At 39.0% G+C, this 15,638-nt stretch overlaps 1 protein-coding gene across 7 annotated transcripts in view; it reads right to left on the bottom strand.

The window, feature by feature from the left end:
- stxbp5b (syntaxin binding protein 5b (tomosyn)) overlaps positions 1 to 15,638 on the bottom strand; it is a 49,456-nt gene that overhangs the window by 21,649 nt on the left and 12,169 nt on the right. For all 7 annotated transcript variants that reach the window (XM_063008093.1, XM_063008092.1, XM_063008091.1 and 4 more), the window contains exons 3-10: positions 10,218 to 10,299; positions 9,960 to 10,060; positions 6,060 to 6,194; positions 3,081 to 3,144; positions 2,896 to 2,979; positions 960 to 1,083; positions 679 to 757; positions 409 to 563 (exon numbers count right to left, since the gene is read on the bottom strand). In XM_063008093.1, the coding sequence (XP_062864163.1) occupies positions 409 to 563; positions 679 to 757; positions 960 to 1,083; positions 2,896 to 2,979; positions 3,081 to 3,144; positions 6,060 to 6,194; positions 9,960 to 10,060; positions 10,218 to 10,299 (824 nt within the window). The remainder of the gene's footprint in view (positions 1 to 408; positions 564 to 678; positions 758 to 959; positions 1,084 to 2,895; positions 2,980 to 3,080; positions 3,145 to 6,059; positions 6,195 to 9,959; positions 10,061 to 10,217; positions 10,300 to 15,638) is intronic.

Genomic DNA, 15,638 nt, shown 5'->3' with positions numbered 1-15,638 from the left:
GGGGGGTGTCTAAGGGGAGAAGTTTATGCAAGAAAAAGAAAATGAAAATGTATTTACAATACATATATCGACTAAAATAATGTTATGTATAAAACAAAAGTTATGGAACATTTAATAGCTTCCTTAAATTATATTCTATAGATATTTGTGTAATTGATTTCAGCAGAAACATGACATTAATATTGTGAATATCACAAACTGTCAGACAGTGGTGATGGACTTAATATTAATTAATGATTGAATTGGTTATAATTCAAGGAAAAAAGCACATAAGAATAATTTATGACTAATAAATAATAGCAGCACACCCAAATCATAAGTAAAATGTCGAAAACAGATAAAAATATTGCCGAAATACTAGATACTCACACAGATACTAGATACAAGACAGACAAATCAGCAGCTTACCGTTCGGATATGGAGTTTCACACAAAGTTAAGAAATCCACAATGGGATAGTCCATCTCAAGTACGGCAGTGCTCTTCCCATGCATTACAGTCAGACAGGCCCTGCGCCCAACTGTATCATATGAAAGACCTCCGGACAGTATCATAAAAGGATCCCTACACAACACAACAAAAAATAGGTGAAAGTGCAAGATGTCCACTCACCCGAAGATCAGCAAATTCTGAATTTGCATTACACAAATCTACCAATGATTTTCACGCCAAACCTTACCCTGCTCTGGTTGTTTTATATTCCACTTTTAGAATCGGTTTGCATGGCTCAGGCTTTTTTCCATCCTTAGGCTGTTTGCCTAGTAAAGTAAACACACACCACAGAAGCTTTAAATTAACAGTGTGGATGTAATTTATTGTGATCTTTTTAGAACCCTGATTCAGTTATTTTTAAAGTAATGACCTTAAGCAGCCTACCTTTACACTGGGTTATACATGTGGCACTACCTTTAAGCACTGGGTCTAATGGGAGAACATGCAATGCGTGGATTGTACTTTTACCATGAGGTGTAATGATCTGTACTGGCTTGGCGGGAGAGCGTATATTCCATGTTGTAAGTGTACCATCTGAGTGACTGCACACAAACTGTTTCCCTTCATGGTGCCAGGCCACAGAGTGGCTCGCCTACAGGCCCAGAAAAATGAATTAGAAATCAAACACAGACCATCCAAAATAGTGCAATCACAGTCGAACTAAAAGTAATGCTAAAATAAAAAATAGATTCAACCATTAGCCTTAACCAAACATTAGTTTGTGAGCATGCTTTGTGTGTAAGGAAGACCTAAAAAGGAAATTGCTACAAAACAGACACATGAATGTGACTGCATCATATAACCACAAGCATGACTAATAGATTGTGAAACCTGAATAACTGTTGTGCCTTAGAAATGCATGCATGAATACACTTAGCTCAAGAACTATTGGTAAGGATGGGGGCGGGGGTCCTTAAACATCTCTGCAGTCAAGAACCTTAGTCTCACACTACATTTATGAGAAAATCTAACCTTTAAGTAAGTTCATTTTATGAAAAAAACATCAAACCAATGACACTTTTAGGTTCATCTAATGGTTTATTATACAGAACTGCAGAGGCAAAATTCTCCTAGTCAGGGGGAAGATAACAGAATACACAAATTACATGACAAAAACGTGTTAACCTTTTAAAAATGGCTATAAAATACCTACATGCCTGAAATGCCCATATTAGGATAATAAGACGTATGAGACAATAGAATTCTTTTAAAAAAATCTGCCTGGAGGAATGATTGGAGGAAAGTGTTTTTGTCCCTAATGCATTAAAAAGAAGACCAGAGGAAACATTTTTCTTAAAATACACAGGTGAGGATTTTCAGAAATTGGTAGCATTTAAAGTTCACTAAGTAAACATATCTATAATTAGATGCCCCCTCCTGTCAACAAACTACATCTATAATTAGACACCACCTTCTGCCAACCTGTGCCAAGAAGCCACAACTTCTCCCAGCAGAAGAATCCAAAACATAAGTCCATATGTTAAAAAAAATTGTTTAATGAGCAAAAACCCAATCCTTTGCCATGGCCATTTTAGACCCCTTGCCTAAACAAAATTGAAGTTAAAGGTGAGTTGACAAGAGTGGACCTGGACATGTTTTACTATATTCATGAGAGCTATTACAAATCTTGCTATGCATTCTTAATTTTTTCAGATTTCCCCCCTTTATCTCCAAATATAGTCTCTTCCAATCCCTGATTGTGTAAATCCTCTGCAGCTTGCACAACCCCCGACCTGATCTAGAAGAGTTGGACCATCACACCCCCTTCAACACGGGTCCAACTGAATGTCATTTACACGCTTGGTTAGACTACTCTCCATACCCAGGATTTAAAGAAGGGTGTCATAATTGCAAGATTATCTTCACACAGAGACACATGTATAAATCTAAACCAGATTTAATTGCACAACTCTCATCATGTCTAATGTGCAGGGAATACTTACACACTGAAAAAACATAGAACCATGTATTACTTTTATTATTGATGATGAAACAAACTAATACTAATTCATTTTATTTGTTTATTTGCTTATTTGGCTTTAGACGAAGCCAGGCAATTACAAGAACACAAATTAATGTAGTTACTTGCAGTTAATTTATTCTTTGCTCTACATGTATCATCCTTATTTATCCAACGATAGACCAACGATAATGTTAATATGATCAGTGTTGTGTTCTTTCCTCTGCCGAAACTTGAATTAGAAATTAACATGACATGTTCAACCAATCACATTTTATTATTTCCAGTCTCGGGCATGCATTCTGTTCACACACAGAGCGTTGTCAGACAGACGAGATCGAAACAAGCCCTCTGGTTTTAACACTTCTTTCAAACATGCCCACACATATCAAATAGAATAAATGTGCAAGTGCGAGGTGTGTGTATATGTAAGATGAATTATACCTCATCATAATTGTAGCGGTAGTCTGCTTTCTTCGATTTTAAATCCCATAGCACAACAATTCCACATTCAAAACCAATCAAAAGCTACAAAACATACAGAAAGATTCAGGAAAATACTTAGAATAGGGAACTCTAATATTATGAAGGCCAGCACCAAATACACTGAAATGCCATGAGGTTCTTACCTTTCCCTCATCCATGGGGTTATCACTGATGTGTACTACAGGTCCAGGATGGGTTTTTGAAGAGCTAAAACACAAAACAACATTCAGCACTATAATTTATTTTGATTAAAAAAAGCAACATGTTTTACACTTTGGCTACATTCATGACAGGAACGGTAGTTACTCATTACGCAAGATTCATCAGTTCACAAGGTTATATCAAACACAGGAAACCGGAGCACCCGGAGGAAACCCACGCGGACACGGGGAGAACATGCAAACTCCACACAGAAAGGACCCGGACTGCCCCACCTGGGGATCGAACCCAGGACCTTCTTGCTGTGAGGCGACAGTGCTACCCACTTAGCCACCGTGCCGCCCCACTTATACATTTATGTACATAATTTTATGACATGACATTTACAACAGTTGATGACGGAACAGATGATTATATCCAAAGCAACTTCAAATTGTGAAATAGGGTTTTAATATTTATTCCCCTCACTGCACCTCTGCAACTGTGTGTGTGTGTGTGCCATTGTCTGATTCGACTCTTTATGCTGCACCATACATTCTAAATAGGAGACAGATCTGGACTGCAGGCAGGACAGTTAAGCACATGCATTTTGTGTCTATGTATACAGAATGCGGTTTGGCATCATCTTTCTAAAATAATCATGGACTTCTTGAGAAAAGTCTTGTCTTGATGGCAGCATGTGTCTCTCTAAAATCCCAATATACGCCTTCAAATCAATGCTGCCCATGCCTTGGCACAGATGCACCCCCATATCATGACAGATGTTGGCTTCTGAACCTTTTACTAATAATAGTCTGAATGGTCCTTTTTCATCTTGCACAGAGAACTCGACGTCCATTTTTCCTAACAACAAGCAAAACTGTGGACCTATCTGACCACAGCAAACAGTTTCACTGTATTTTTTTATTTTGGATAATCTGAGAAGAGCTTAGGCTTAAAGAACTGAAAGACATTTCTGCATAGAACTGATGTACAGCTGATTTATAATTGATGTAGAATTGAATGATGTTTCAGGTTGCATTTCTTGGTGCAATGTTGGACTGTGGTAAATGACAATGATTTTCTGAAATACTCTCAAGCCTATAAGGCTATATTTAGCAGAGTAGAATGATGGTTTCTTATGCAATGCAAAGGTCACGCACATTCAGAATGGTTTCTGTCTTGGACCTAGATGAACTGAGATCTCTAGAAATTCCCTGAATCTTTTCACAATATGATAAACAGTAGATTTGGCAAAGCACCAAATTATCTGCAATCTTGCATAAAGAAATGTTCTTTTAGAACTGACAATACTGTAACAAAAGTGTAAGCCACGATCCTTCATTGCTTGTGGATCCTCCCTTTATACCCAATCATACTTACCTCACCTGTTACCAATTCACCTGCCTATTGTGAAATGCATCACGCTGATTATTCTATGAACCTTTCACTCTTATTTTGCCCCCGTGCAAACTCTTATTTTGCTCCTGTACAATTAGGGTCGGGGGGGATGGGGGGAGGTGCGGGAGCCTATCCCAGCTTTTCAATGGGCGCAAGGCACACAGTAACACCCTGGACAGGGCGTCAGTCCATCGCAGGGCAGACACACACATACACACCCATTCACCTATAGGGCAATTCAGTGTCTCCAATTAACCTGACTGCATGTTTTTGGACTGTGGGAGGAAACTGGAACTCCCAGAGGAAACCCATGCGGCACAGGGAGAACATGCAAACTCCACACAGAAAGGACCCGGACCGTCCCGCCTGGGGATCGAACCCAGGACCTTCTTGCTGTGAGGCAACAGTGCTACCCACCGAGCCACCGTGCCGCCCCAAAACTAAACTGCCAAAATAATTTGTGTTCAGAGAAAACAACTATTAGTTAAAATATAATATAAAATCTTCCTATTTTGTTACCTATATAAATAAGCTGTTCCAAATACAGCCATACACCCTCGCACTCAGTGTAGTTGGTGACACTGTGCAGATCTATGACCTGTGTAGATCTATAATGTGCTAATTTGCTAGGGTGAAAAAAGCATTTGAAACACTGCCCAAATCACTGCACAAATCAAAGAATTTTAAGTAATAAGTCATTTTATAAATGAATGCAGAATCCAAAACATTCAAATCAAATAAATAAATGAATTAATAAAAATAATAGCCCAGACACAAAATCTGTTTGTTCTGGCCTCTCAGGCTAGTGAATTGTACATCCCTATTTTGCTGTTTATTAAGAAGATAGAGGGAGATATACTGAACATAAACTTGAATCTATATGAAGAGAACATTTGCCTATCACTTTGGGCCAGGAAAGAAATGTAATTAGTCCATTTGAAATGGGAAATGTAACATCTTCATAGTAACAACAGCAGAAACAGCAAAATGACAATAGTCCAAGTAAAAGCACCATGCTGGTGGAAAAACCATGTCATATGTCATGTAACTACTGTCCAAATATGTTTATCTCTATAATCAAGGCAAAATTATAATCTTTACCTTTATATGAGTAACAAGTAGAACATATGATCCTAAAACACTTGAGGATTCTTTAAAAAAAACCTTCTGCCCCTTTAAAATATTGGGCTAATGTTGTCTTTTGCTTAGCAGTTTTAACTTTCTTGCTTAGAGCTTAGTTCACAGACATCTCTGCTACAGGGAAAGAACAAAACCAAATGTGGTTGTCCTTATTCTTTTAACTCCTTTGTTGTTTCTATAGCAACTCATCTGGAGGACTGGATATCTGACACTGAGATGAGAGTAGATGGGCAAAGATGGCCTCAGCAAATGATCTTCCTCCTGCTGATTACATCCTTCCACTGAAAACAGGAAGATCCTGCCTGCTACTGTTTTACAGAGAATTTCTACTTCTTTATTACACTGACATGTACAGTAATTTGTAATTGTTTCTACCACTTTAAATGTGCTAATGAGAAAGCATAGCTTAGCTTTAATCAATATAACAATTAAATCAGACTTACAGTTCGATGGCTTTGTTCCACATGATGACGTAGCCTGAAAGAGTGAAGGACTCCACATTGACGATATGAATGTTCCCTCTTTCTGTGCCGACATAAAGCCATTTGCTTTGGAAAGGCAGGTGGCAAAATGTAATCCTGTCAGATACGAAGCACAAATAGGAACTTACATCATTAACTGTGTTACATCATTAATATGAGCTTGTGATTTGTATTTCTTTGTAACCCAAATGACCCCATGCACTCTATTGTTAGGACATGTGTGACATAAAAGGCAAATGGACCAAATATCCTGATTGTGAAGTGAAATACAGTGAAACTGCAGTCTTTATCTGCCTCTCCAGACAGCCATGACCCTATGAGGCTGCATAAATCAAATGATATCATAGCAGATGCTGCATAATTGCCATGCTGTAATGTGAAATGTTGGGGCAAAGCAGAAGTCACCAGACACTTAACGACACACAAAATCCCTCTCTTTCCCACCAGCCAACAGCTTTTTTACAGATTATAAGACGTTATAATACATTGTGCATATACAAACTTTTGACTCTTTTAACACTGACACACAACACTTCAACACTTAAAATCAGGTCAAACGTTTATGTACAGTATCATGTTTAAGTATTCAGTCCATCCCAAACCCATTGTTTCGCACACACCCAAAAAATATATACTTTAGAAATGCACTTTCGTTGGAAGTATGCATCATGAAACTACTCAAAATAGCACATAATGTTATCTGCTATTTGCATTAAAGTTCGGAAAAGAAAACAGTTTGCAAAATTATTTACAAATTAAAACTTAAAAGATTGTGATTGTGCATCAACCCTAAATGCAGTGAACCTCATAAATTAATTCTGATGCAACCAGCTGCCATCAAAACTCACACAATTAAAGTGTTTAGGAGGCACAAGCCTAATCTTACCACCAGAGAGACACAAGTTCAGGTCATAGAGGTGCTACCATCCTGGCTTGGCACCTAACAGACACAACTGGCTGTGAGACAAGAAAAGGCTGGGTGGGAATTCACCTCTTTGTTAATGCAACAGTGACTTTTACTGTCTGGTCGAATGAGTCAATCACTTTGAAAAAGCGCTGTCAGTAAACACAGTGTGTTGCTGGATCTATAAATTATAGTTCTATCTGCAAATACATGTTAAGAATATTTTAAAAAGTTGAAACCATTTATGAACAACAGTGAAAGACTAGACTGATGCTAAAAGAAAACATTTGCAGAAACATTCCCATCTCTTTTCTATTTTTTTGTAATGTGCTGTATCTATCAAATTTAGAATAAGATTATTAAAGCACACATTTCATTAAATACATGTAGAAATAACATTTGCAAGTAATTGTTGTCTGTTTTTCTTTGTTTTTAACTATCCTAACTTTCCTTTTTCGAAATAGTTGATTTGCAGTGTTTTCTTTATCTGTATTTAGACAGATTCTGTCCCCTGTGTTTTGACTGTGTGGTAAAACTTTCTCACAAACTGACTGGGCATAGTTTTATGCCTTGTGACATTCCATCTAATAAAAAAGCTTGATAAGAGTAAGAGGGCTGCATGACCATGTCATGTTTTAAAAGAGTATTATGGATATAACAGTAAGAAACAAACTTGTGTCCAGATGAACTGATTCAACTTTATGGATTTGTGTACCTGGATTATTGAGCATGCATCAACAGATAACAGTAAGACGTTTTGTCCGAAAAGGCTAATAGTGTAAACATATGCCACACACTGTTGTAGCTAACTATATTTTATGATCAGGTGGTGTACAGGTATCCAAATAAAGTGTAATCATTTTAAACCTTCTTAAATGCCACTTTAGATGTAATTTAAGAACAAAAAAGTTATAACACAAGGAACAAAAAAATTGCAAAGCACTGTTAACATCAGCATTAGTATGCTAACATGTTAGCTGTATTCCAAAACTGTCCAGAGTTTGCAGTAATTATGTTAGATTTTAATACAGAAGTCTGCCTCTGTATTTTACCATTTATGACTTATTACATTTTTACATTTTTAGCATTCAGCAGATGCTTTTATCCAAAGCGACTTACAGTATACAGTCCAAGCAATTGAGGGGTAAGGGCCTTGCTCAAGGGTCCAACAGTGGCAACCTGGCAGTGGTGGGGTTTGAACCTTCTGCTTATTAATCCAGTACCTTAACCGCTAGGCTACAATTGCCCTACAACAATTTTTTCAACAACGTAAAAATGTCACTGTCAAATGACACTTTACTGGACTTTACATGTAAAATCACAGTGCCAGTGTTTTTAGGGTGTCATTTCCACACAGCTGGATTCCATGCAAAACTTACTGTTTTACACCCCAGAACTATGAGGTTGGGATCACAAGTATAAAAATATTGTGCCTCATCCTTTAGAACAGGGTTGGTTGATCGTGTCTCATTTAAATTTATATTACATTCAAACAAGCTATCAAATTTCAACACTTTACTTTTGTAGTGCTTCGGGCATTGAGTGATGTGAAATGTGGCCACTGTCTCTTTGATTTAGTACTTGTTACCATAGCTATACCACAGCCCACCCGAACTTTCAAAGCATGTAATCAGAGGTGGAAAAGCATGGGGCATTTTGCACGCAGCTGAATATTGCATGGTACATTGAGCACATTCAGTGTTTTCAAGATATTATTTAGCTTGAGCTGACTGCAACATTCATGTCCTTTTTATTTGGTACAGCTGAGGCTGATGTTTGTTTTACAGGGATTCATCTGTAAATCAGCCAAAAATCTGCCACATATTAGACAGCATTTTGGGTCACATTTTCCCACATTAAAACATTTAATTTTAAATATTGATCCACCCTCACTGATGATTCGACACTTTCCTGAGAACTGCCATCACCAGCTACTGTCCAGGATACAGAAACGTGATGGAATAAGGTTAGTGTGTTCTTTCAGTAATTTGCACTGAAATGCTGATAATATCAATACAGCCCACTGAAGTGCATCAAAAAGTTTCAAAGCTTTTAAAAAAGTATGATCTATTTTAAAAATAGATCATGATGACCTATCCACTAGAAAAGCATGTCTCAATTCACAAAAGTATGGGCACCCCCACTTTAGAGTGCAACTTCAGCAAGTTCTGTGGATGTAAGCATTACTGAAATATGGTCAATCTAACTGACAAGGCAGTTCACAGAAAACATTTCTCCATATTAATGCACTTCTTAAATGAATATACTGAGAAAAAACATTTCCTAAATGAGAACAGCCTAGTTATATAAAAAGATATACATTCTGTCAGCTTCCCGTGCATTTTTTAAAAGCAAAGCCTCAGTTTCCACAATTGTGATTGATTTTTTTGTTTAGTGTTGTTGATACTTGATACAAATATCAGCATATATCAGTATATGAGTAAGTAACCCCAACATCACTGTAGGTACAGTACATTAAACACATACATTACCGTTGTCAGTATGAATATTTGCAACTAATTGAACCATTATTGCTCAATTTGTACCAGGTGTAAAATATATATATATTTTTTTATACTAACTTACATTGGACTGGAACAGCAGCCATATTATTATGAAATCATATAGATAATTAGTAATAAATATAAATTTTTCTGTATATAGGTCCAAGGGTACAAAGATTTTTGTTTTTTTTATTTTTTTATATTCCACCACATGTTTACAATAGGAGACAAGTTTAGTACTTGCACTCTCTTACTTCAGAATAGCCAAGCCGTTGTAATATGTGCCAATTACGGTTTGGCATCGACAGCAACTAATTTTTATTCTGAAGCATAAACAACTTTGTTACATTCGTAGACATAAGTTTACTACTTATATTATCCTGAAACCAGTCTATTAGTGTGACTACAATGTACATACAATCTACTGTTTTGTTGTGTTATTAAATAACTTACCTCTCTCTGCTGAATTTGAGTGAGTGCAGAATAGCTGGAATTTTTTGTCTCAGATTCCATAGGTGAATGCTGTCATCAGCCAAACCACTCACCAGCGCCCCCTGTAGAGATACCACAGGTTTTAAATGATTGTGACTTCTCATAAACCCTCCCTATACACTACCAATAATAATAAATACATGTAGCACTAAGGAAAAAATACATAAACCTACTAGAGGCCTATTGCGTGAAAGTTGCAGTGCTCAGACAAGCACTTACCTCATTGATGAGAAACTGCAGCTGGATGACAGCCGAGCCACTCTCATGCTGGCAGTAACACTCCACACCTGCACGGCCAAAGCTTTGTTCAACTTAGTCAAGGTTCATTTGACAATGATAGAGAATTATACATCGTTTTAAAATGAGATTTTAGTGGATGATCAGTGGTCGATCTCAGTCGTATAGACCTTAGAATACTTACTTGAGGGTCTTGACCATTGACTTTGCTAAAAGGATTACAGTCCTAAGTACAGGTCTAAGTCAGGTCAGAGTGTGCAGCAGCCATTTGCAAAACTATGCTATAAATGCTTTATTCAGTACCACTCTTCAGGCATACTGCCCACACATACAGCTACAATGCCATCCATATTCAAAAACTGAATGCAGCAGCAACCACAGACTGCCCTTTTACTGAAAGGACCACAGCTAAGTAAAGCTTCAACAGAATTAACAAATCAGATTCTTTTTATTGCATTTTACCAATGTCCAAACTTCTTTAGAAAATTTGTACAATAATCAGTAATATGTTTCATCACTCTTTAAACTCATCGTTAAATGGGATGAAATGTAGTTTCAAAACAATAAAAACTATTGAATTACACCACTGAGATATACATATATATATATATATATATATATATATATATATATATATATGTATATGTATATGTATATATATGTATGTATATATATATACAGTGTATCACAAAAGTGAGTACACCCCTCACATTTCTGCAGATATTTAAGTATATCTTTTCATGGGACAACACTGACAAAATGACACTTTGACACAATGAAAAGTAGTCTGTGTGCAGCTTATATAACAGTGTAAATTTATTCTTCCCTCAAAATAACTCAATATACAGCCATTAATGTCTAAACCACCCTCAACAAAAGTGAGTACACCCCTTAGTGAAAGTTCCTGAAGTGTCAATATTTTGTGTGGCCACCATTATTTCCCAGAACTGCCTTAACTCTCCTGGGCATGGAGTTTACCAGAGCTTCACAGGTTGCCACTGGAATGCTTTTCCACTCCTCCATGACGACATCACGGAGCTGGCGGATATTCGAGACTTTGCGCTCCTCCACCTTCCGCTTGAGGATGCCCCAAAGATGTTCTATTGGGTTTAGGTCTGGAGACATGCTTGGCCAGTCCATCACCTTTACCCTCAGCCTCTTCAATAAAGCAGTGGTCGTCTTAGAGGTGTGTTTGGGGTCATTATCATGCTGGAACACTGCCCTGCGACCCAGTTTCCGGAGGGAGGGGATCATGCTCTGCTTCAGTATTTCACAGTACATATTGGAGTTCATGTGTCCCTCAATGAAATGTAACTCCCCAACACCTGCTGCACTCATGCAGCCCCAGACCATGGCATTCCCACCACCATGCTTGACTGTAGGCATGACACACTTATCTTTGTACTCCTCACCTGATTGCCGCCACACATGCTTGAGACCATCTGAACCAAACAAATTAATCTTGGTCTCATCAGACCATAGGACATGGTTCCAGTAATCCAAGTCCTTTGTTGACATGTCTTCAGCAAACTGTTTGCGGGCTTTCTTGTGTAGAGACTTCAGAAGAGGCTTCCTTCTGGGGTGACAGCCATGCAGACCAATTTGATGTAGTGTGCGGCGTATGGTCTGAGCACTGACAGGCTGACCCCCCACCTTTTCAATCTCTGCAGCAATGCTGACAGCACTCCTGCGTCTATCTTTCAAAGACAGCAGTTGGATGTGACGCTGAGCACGTGCACTCAGCTTCTTTGGACGACCAACGCGAGGTCTGTTCTGAGTGGACCCTGCTCTTTTAAAACGCTGGATGATCTTGGCCACTGTGCTGCAGCTCAGTTTCAGGGTGTTGGCCATCTTCTTGTAGCCTTGGCCATCTTCATGTAGCGCAACAATTCGTCTTTTAAGATCCTCAGAGAGTTCTTTGCCATGAGGTGCCATGTTGGAACTTTCAGTGACCAGTATGAGAGAGTGTGAGAGCTGTACTACTAAATTGAACACACCTGCTCCCTATGCACACCTGAGACCTAGTAACACTAACAAATCACATGACATTTTGGAGGGAAAATGACAAGCAGTGCTCAATTTGGACATTTAGGGGTGTAGTCTCTTAGGGGTGTACTCACTTTTGTTGCCGGTGGTTTAGACATTAATGGCTGTATATTGAGTTATTTTGAGGGAAGAATAAATTTACACTGTTATATAAGCTGCACACAGACTACTTTTCATTGTGTCAAAGTGTCATTTTGTCAGTGTTGTCCCATGAAAAGATATACTTAAATATCTGCAGAAATGTGAGGGGTGTACTCACTTTTGTGATACACTGTATATACATACAGGTGCTGGTCATAAAATTAGAATATCATGAAAAAGTTGATTTATTTCAGTAATTCCATTCAAAAAGTGAAACTTGTATATTATATTCATTCATTACACACAGACTGATATACAGTATTTCAAATGTTTATTTCTTTTAATGTTGATGATTATAACTGACAACTAATGAAAACCCCAAATTCAGTATCTCAGAAAATTAGAATATTACTTAAGACCAATACAAAAAAAGGATTTTTAGAAATGTTGGCCAACTGAAAAGTATGAACATGAAAAGTATGAGCATGTACAGCACTCAATACTTAGTTGGGGCTCCTTTTGCCTGGATTACTGCAGCAATGCGGCGTGGCATGGAGTCCATCAGTCTGTGGCACTGCTCAGGTGTTATGAGAGCCCAGGTTGCTCTGATAGTGGCCTTCAGCTCTTCTGAATTGTTGGGTCTGGCGTATCGCATCTTCCTCTTCACAATACCCCATAGATTTTCTATGGGGTTAAGGTCAGGCGAGTTTGCTGGCCAATTAAGAACAGGGATACCATGGTCTTTAAACCAGGTACTGGTAGCTTTGGCACTGTGTGCAGGTGCCAAGTCCTGTTGGAAAATGAAATCTGCATCTCCATAAAGTTGGTCAGCAGCAGGAAGCATGAAGTGCTCTAAAACTTCCTGGTAGACGGCTGCGTTGACCTTGGACCTCAGAAAACACAGTGGACCAACACCAGCAGATGACATGGCACTCCAAACCATCACTGACTGTGGAAACTTTACACTGGACCTTAAGCAACGTGGATTCTGTGCCTCTCCTCTCTTCCTCCAGACTCTGGGACCTTGATTTCCAAAGGTAATGCAAAATTTACTTTCATCAGAGAACATAACTTTGAACCACTCAGCAGCAGTCCAGTCCTTTTTGTCTTTAGCCCAGACGAGACGCTTCTGACGCTGTCTCTTGTTCAAGAGTGGCTTGACGCAAGGAATGCGACAGCTGAAACCCATGTCTTGCATACGTCTGTGCGTGGTGGTTCTTGAAGCACTGACTCCAGCTGCAGTCCACTCTTTGTGAATCTCCCCCACATTTTTGAATGGGTTTTGTTTCACAATCCTCTCCAGGGTGCGGTTATCCCTATTGCTTGTACACTTTTTTCTACCACATCTTTCCTTCCCTTCGCCTCTCTATTAATGTGCTTGGACACAGAGCTCTGTGAACAGCCAGCCTCTTTAGCAATGACCTTTTGTGTCTTGCCCTCCTTGTGCAAGGTGTCAATGGTCGTCTTTTGGACAACTGTCAAGTCAGCGGTCTTCCCCATGATTGTGTAGCCTACAGAACTAGACTGAGAGACCATTTAAAGGCCTTTGCAGGTGTTTTGAGTTAATTAGCTGATTAGAGTGTGGCACCAGGTGTCTTCAATATTGTACCTTGTCACAATATTCTAATTTTCTGAGATACTGAATTTGGGGTTTTCATTAGTGTCAGTTATAATCATCAACATTAAAAGAAATAAACATTTGAAATATATCAGTCTGTGTGTAATGAATGAATACAATATACAAGTTTCACTTTTTGACTGAAATAAATCAACTTTTTCATGATATTCTAATTTTATGACCAGCAACTGTATATATGGTGTATTCATATATACAGGGGTTGGACAAAATAACTGAAACACCTGGTTTTAGACCACAATAATTTATTAGTATGGTGTAGGGCCTCCTTTTGCGGCCAATACAGCGTCAATTCGTCTTGGAAATGACATATACAAGTCCTGCACAGTGGTCAGAGGGATTTTAAGCCATTCTTCTTGCAGGATAGTGGCCAGGTCACTATGTGATGCTGGTAGAGGAAAACGTTTCCTGACTCGCTTCTCCAAAACACCCCAAAGTGGCTCAATAATATTTAGATCTGGTGACTGTGCAGGCCATGGGAGATGTTCAACTTCACTTTCATGTTCATCAAACCAATCTTTCACCAGTCTTGCTGTGTGTATTGGTGCATTGTCATCCTGATACACGGCAACGCCATTGGATGCACATGGTCCTCCAGAATGGTTCGGTAGTCCTTGGCAGTGACGCGCCCATCTAGCACAAGTATTGGGCCAAGGGAATGCCATGATATGGCAGCCCAAACCATCACTGATCCACCCCCATGCTTCACTCTGGGCATGCAACAGTCTGGGTGGTACGCTTCTTTGGGGCTTTTCCACACCGTAACTCTCCCGGATGTGGGGAAAACAGTAAAGGTGGACTCATCAGAGAACAATACATGTTTCACATTGTCCACAGCCCAAGATTTGCGCTCCTTGCACCATTGAAACCGACGTTTGGCATTGGCACGAGTGACCAAAGGTTTGGCTATAGCAGCCCGGCCGTGTATATTGACCCTGTGGAGCTCCCGACGGACAGTTCTGGTAGAAACAGGAGAGTTGAGGTGCACATTTAATTCTGCCGTGATTTGGGCAGCCGTGGTTTTATGTTTTTTGGATACAATCCGGGTTAGCACCCGAACATCCGTTTCAGACAGCTTCCTCTTGCGTCCACAGTTAATCCTGTTGGATGTGGTTTGTCCTTCTTGGTGGTATGCTGACATTACCCTGGATATCGTGGCTCTTGATACATCACAAAGACTTGCTGTCTTGGTCACAGATGCGCCAGCAAGACGTGCACCAACAATTTGTCCTCTTTTGAACTCTGGTATGTCACCCATAATGTTGTGTGCATTGCAATATTTTGAGCAAAACTGTGCTCTTACCCTGCTAATTGAACCTTCACACTTTGCTCTTACTGGTGCAATGTGCAATTAATGAAGATTGGCCACCAGACTGGTCCAATTTAGCCATGAAACCTACCACACTAAAATGACAGGTGTTTCAGTTATTTTGTCCAACCCCTGTATATGTAACTGTATTCATGGCAATCAAGTTATACACCTTCTTAACTTTTTGTCCCATGCCACCTACTGCATAAGCCCCAAACAAGCCAGACAGTCACCCTACACTGATGATGTATAACAGCAAAATATGACAAATGATACAGATTTATTTATCAATGGTCTTCAGTGATGCATTCACAAAATCATCCTGCAAAAT

The sequence above is a fragment of the Trichomycterus rosablanca genome, chromosome 13 (genome assembly GCF_030014385.1).
Source record: "Trichomycterus rosablanca isolate fTriRos1 chromosome 13, fTriRos1.hap1, whole genome shotgun sequence".
Lineage (NCBI taxonomy): Eukaryota > Metazoa > Chordata > Actinopteri > Siluriformes > Trichomycteridae > Trichomycterus > Trichomycterus rosablanca.
This window is presented reverse-complemented; position numbering and strand designations above follow the sequence as displayed.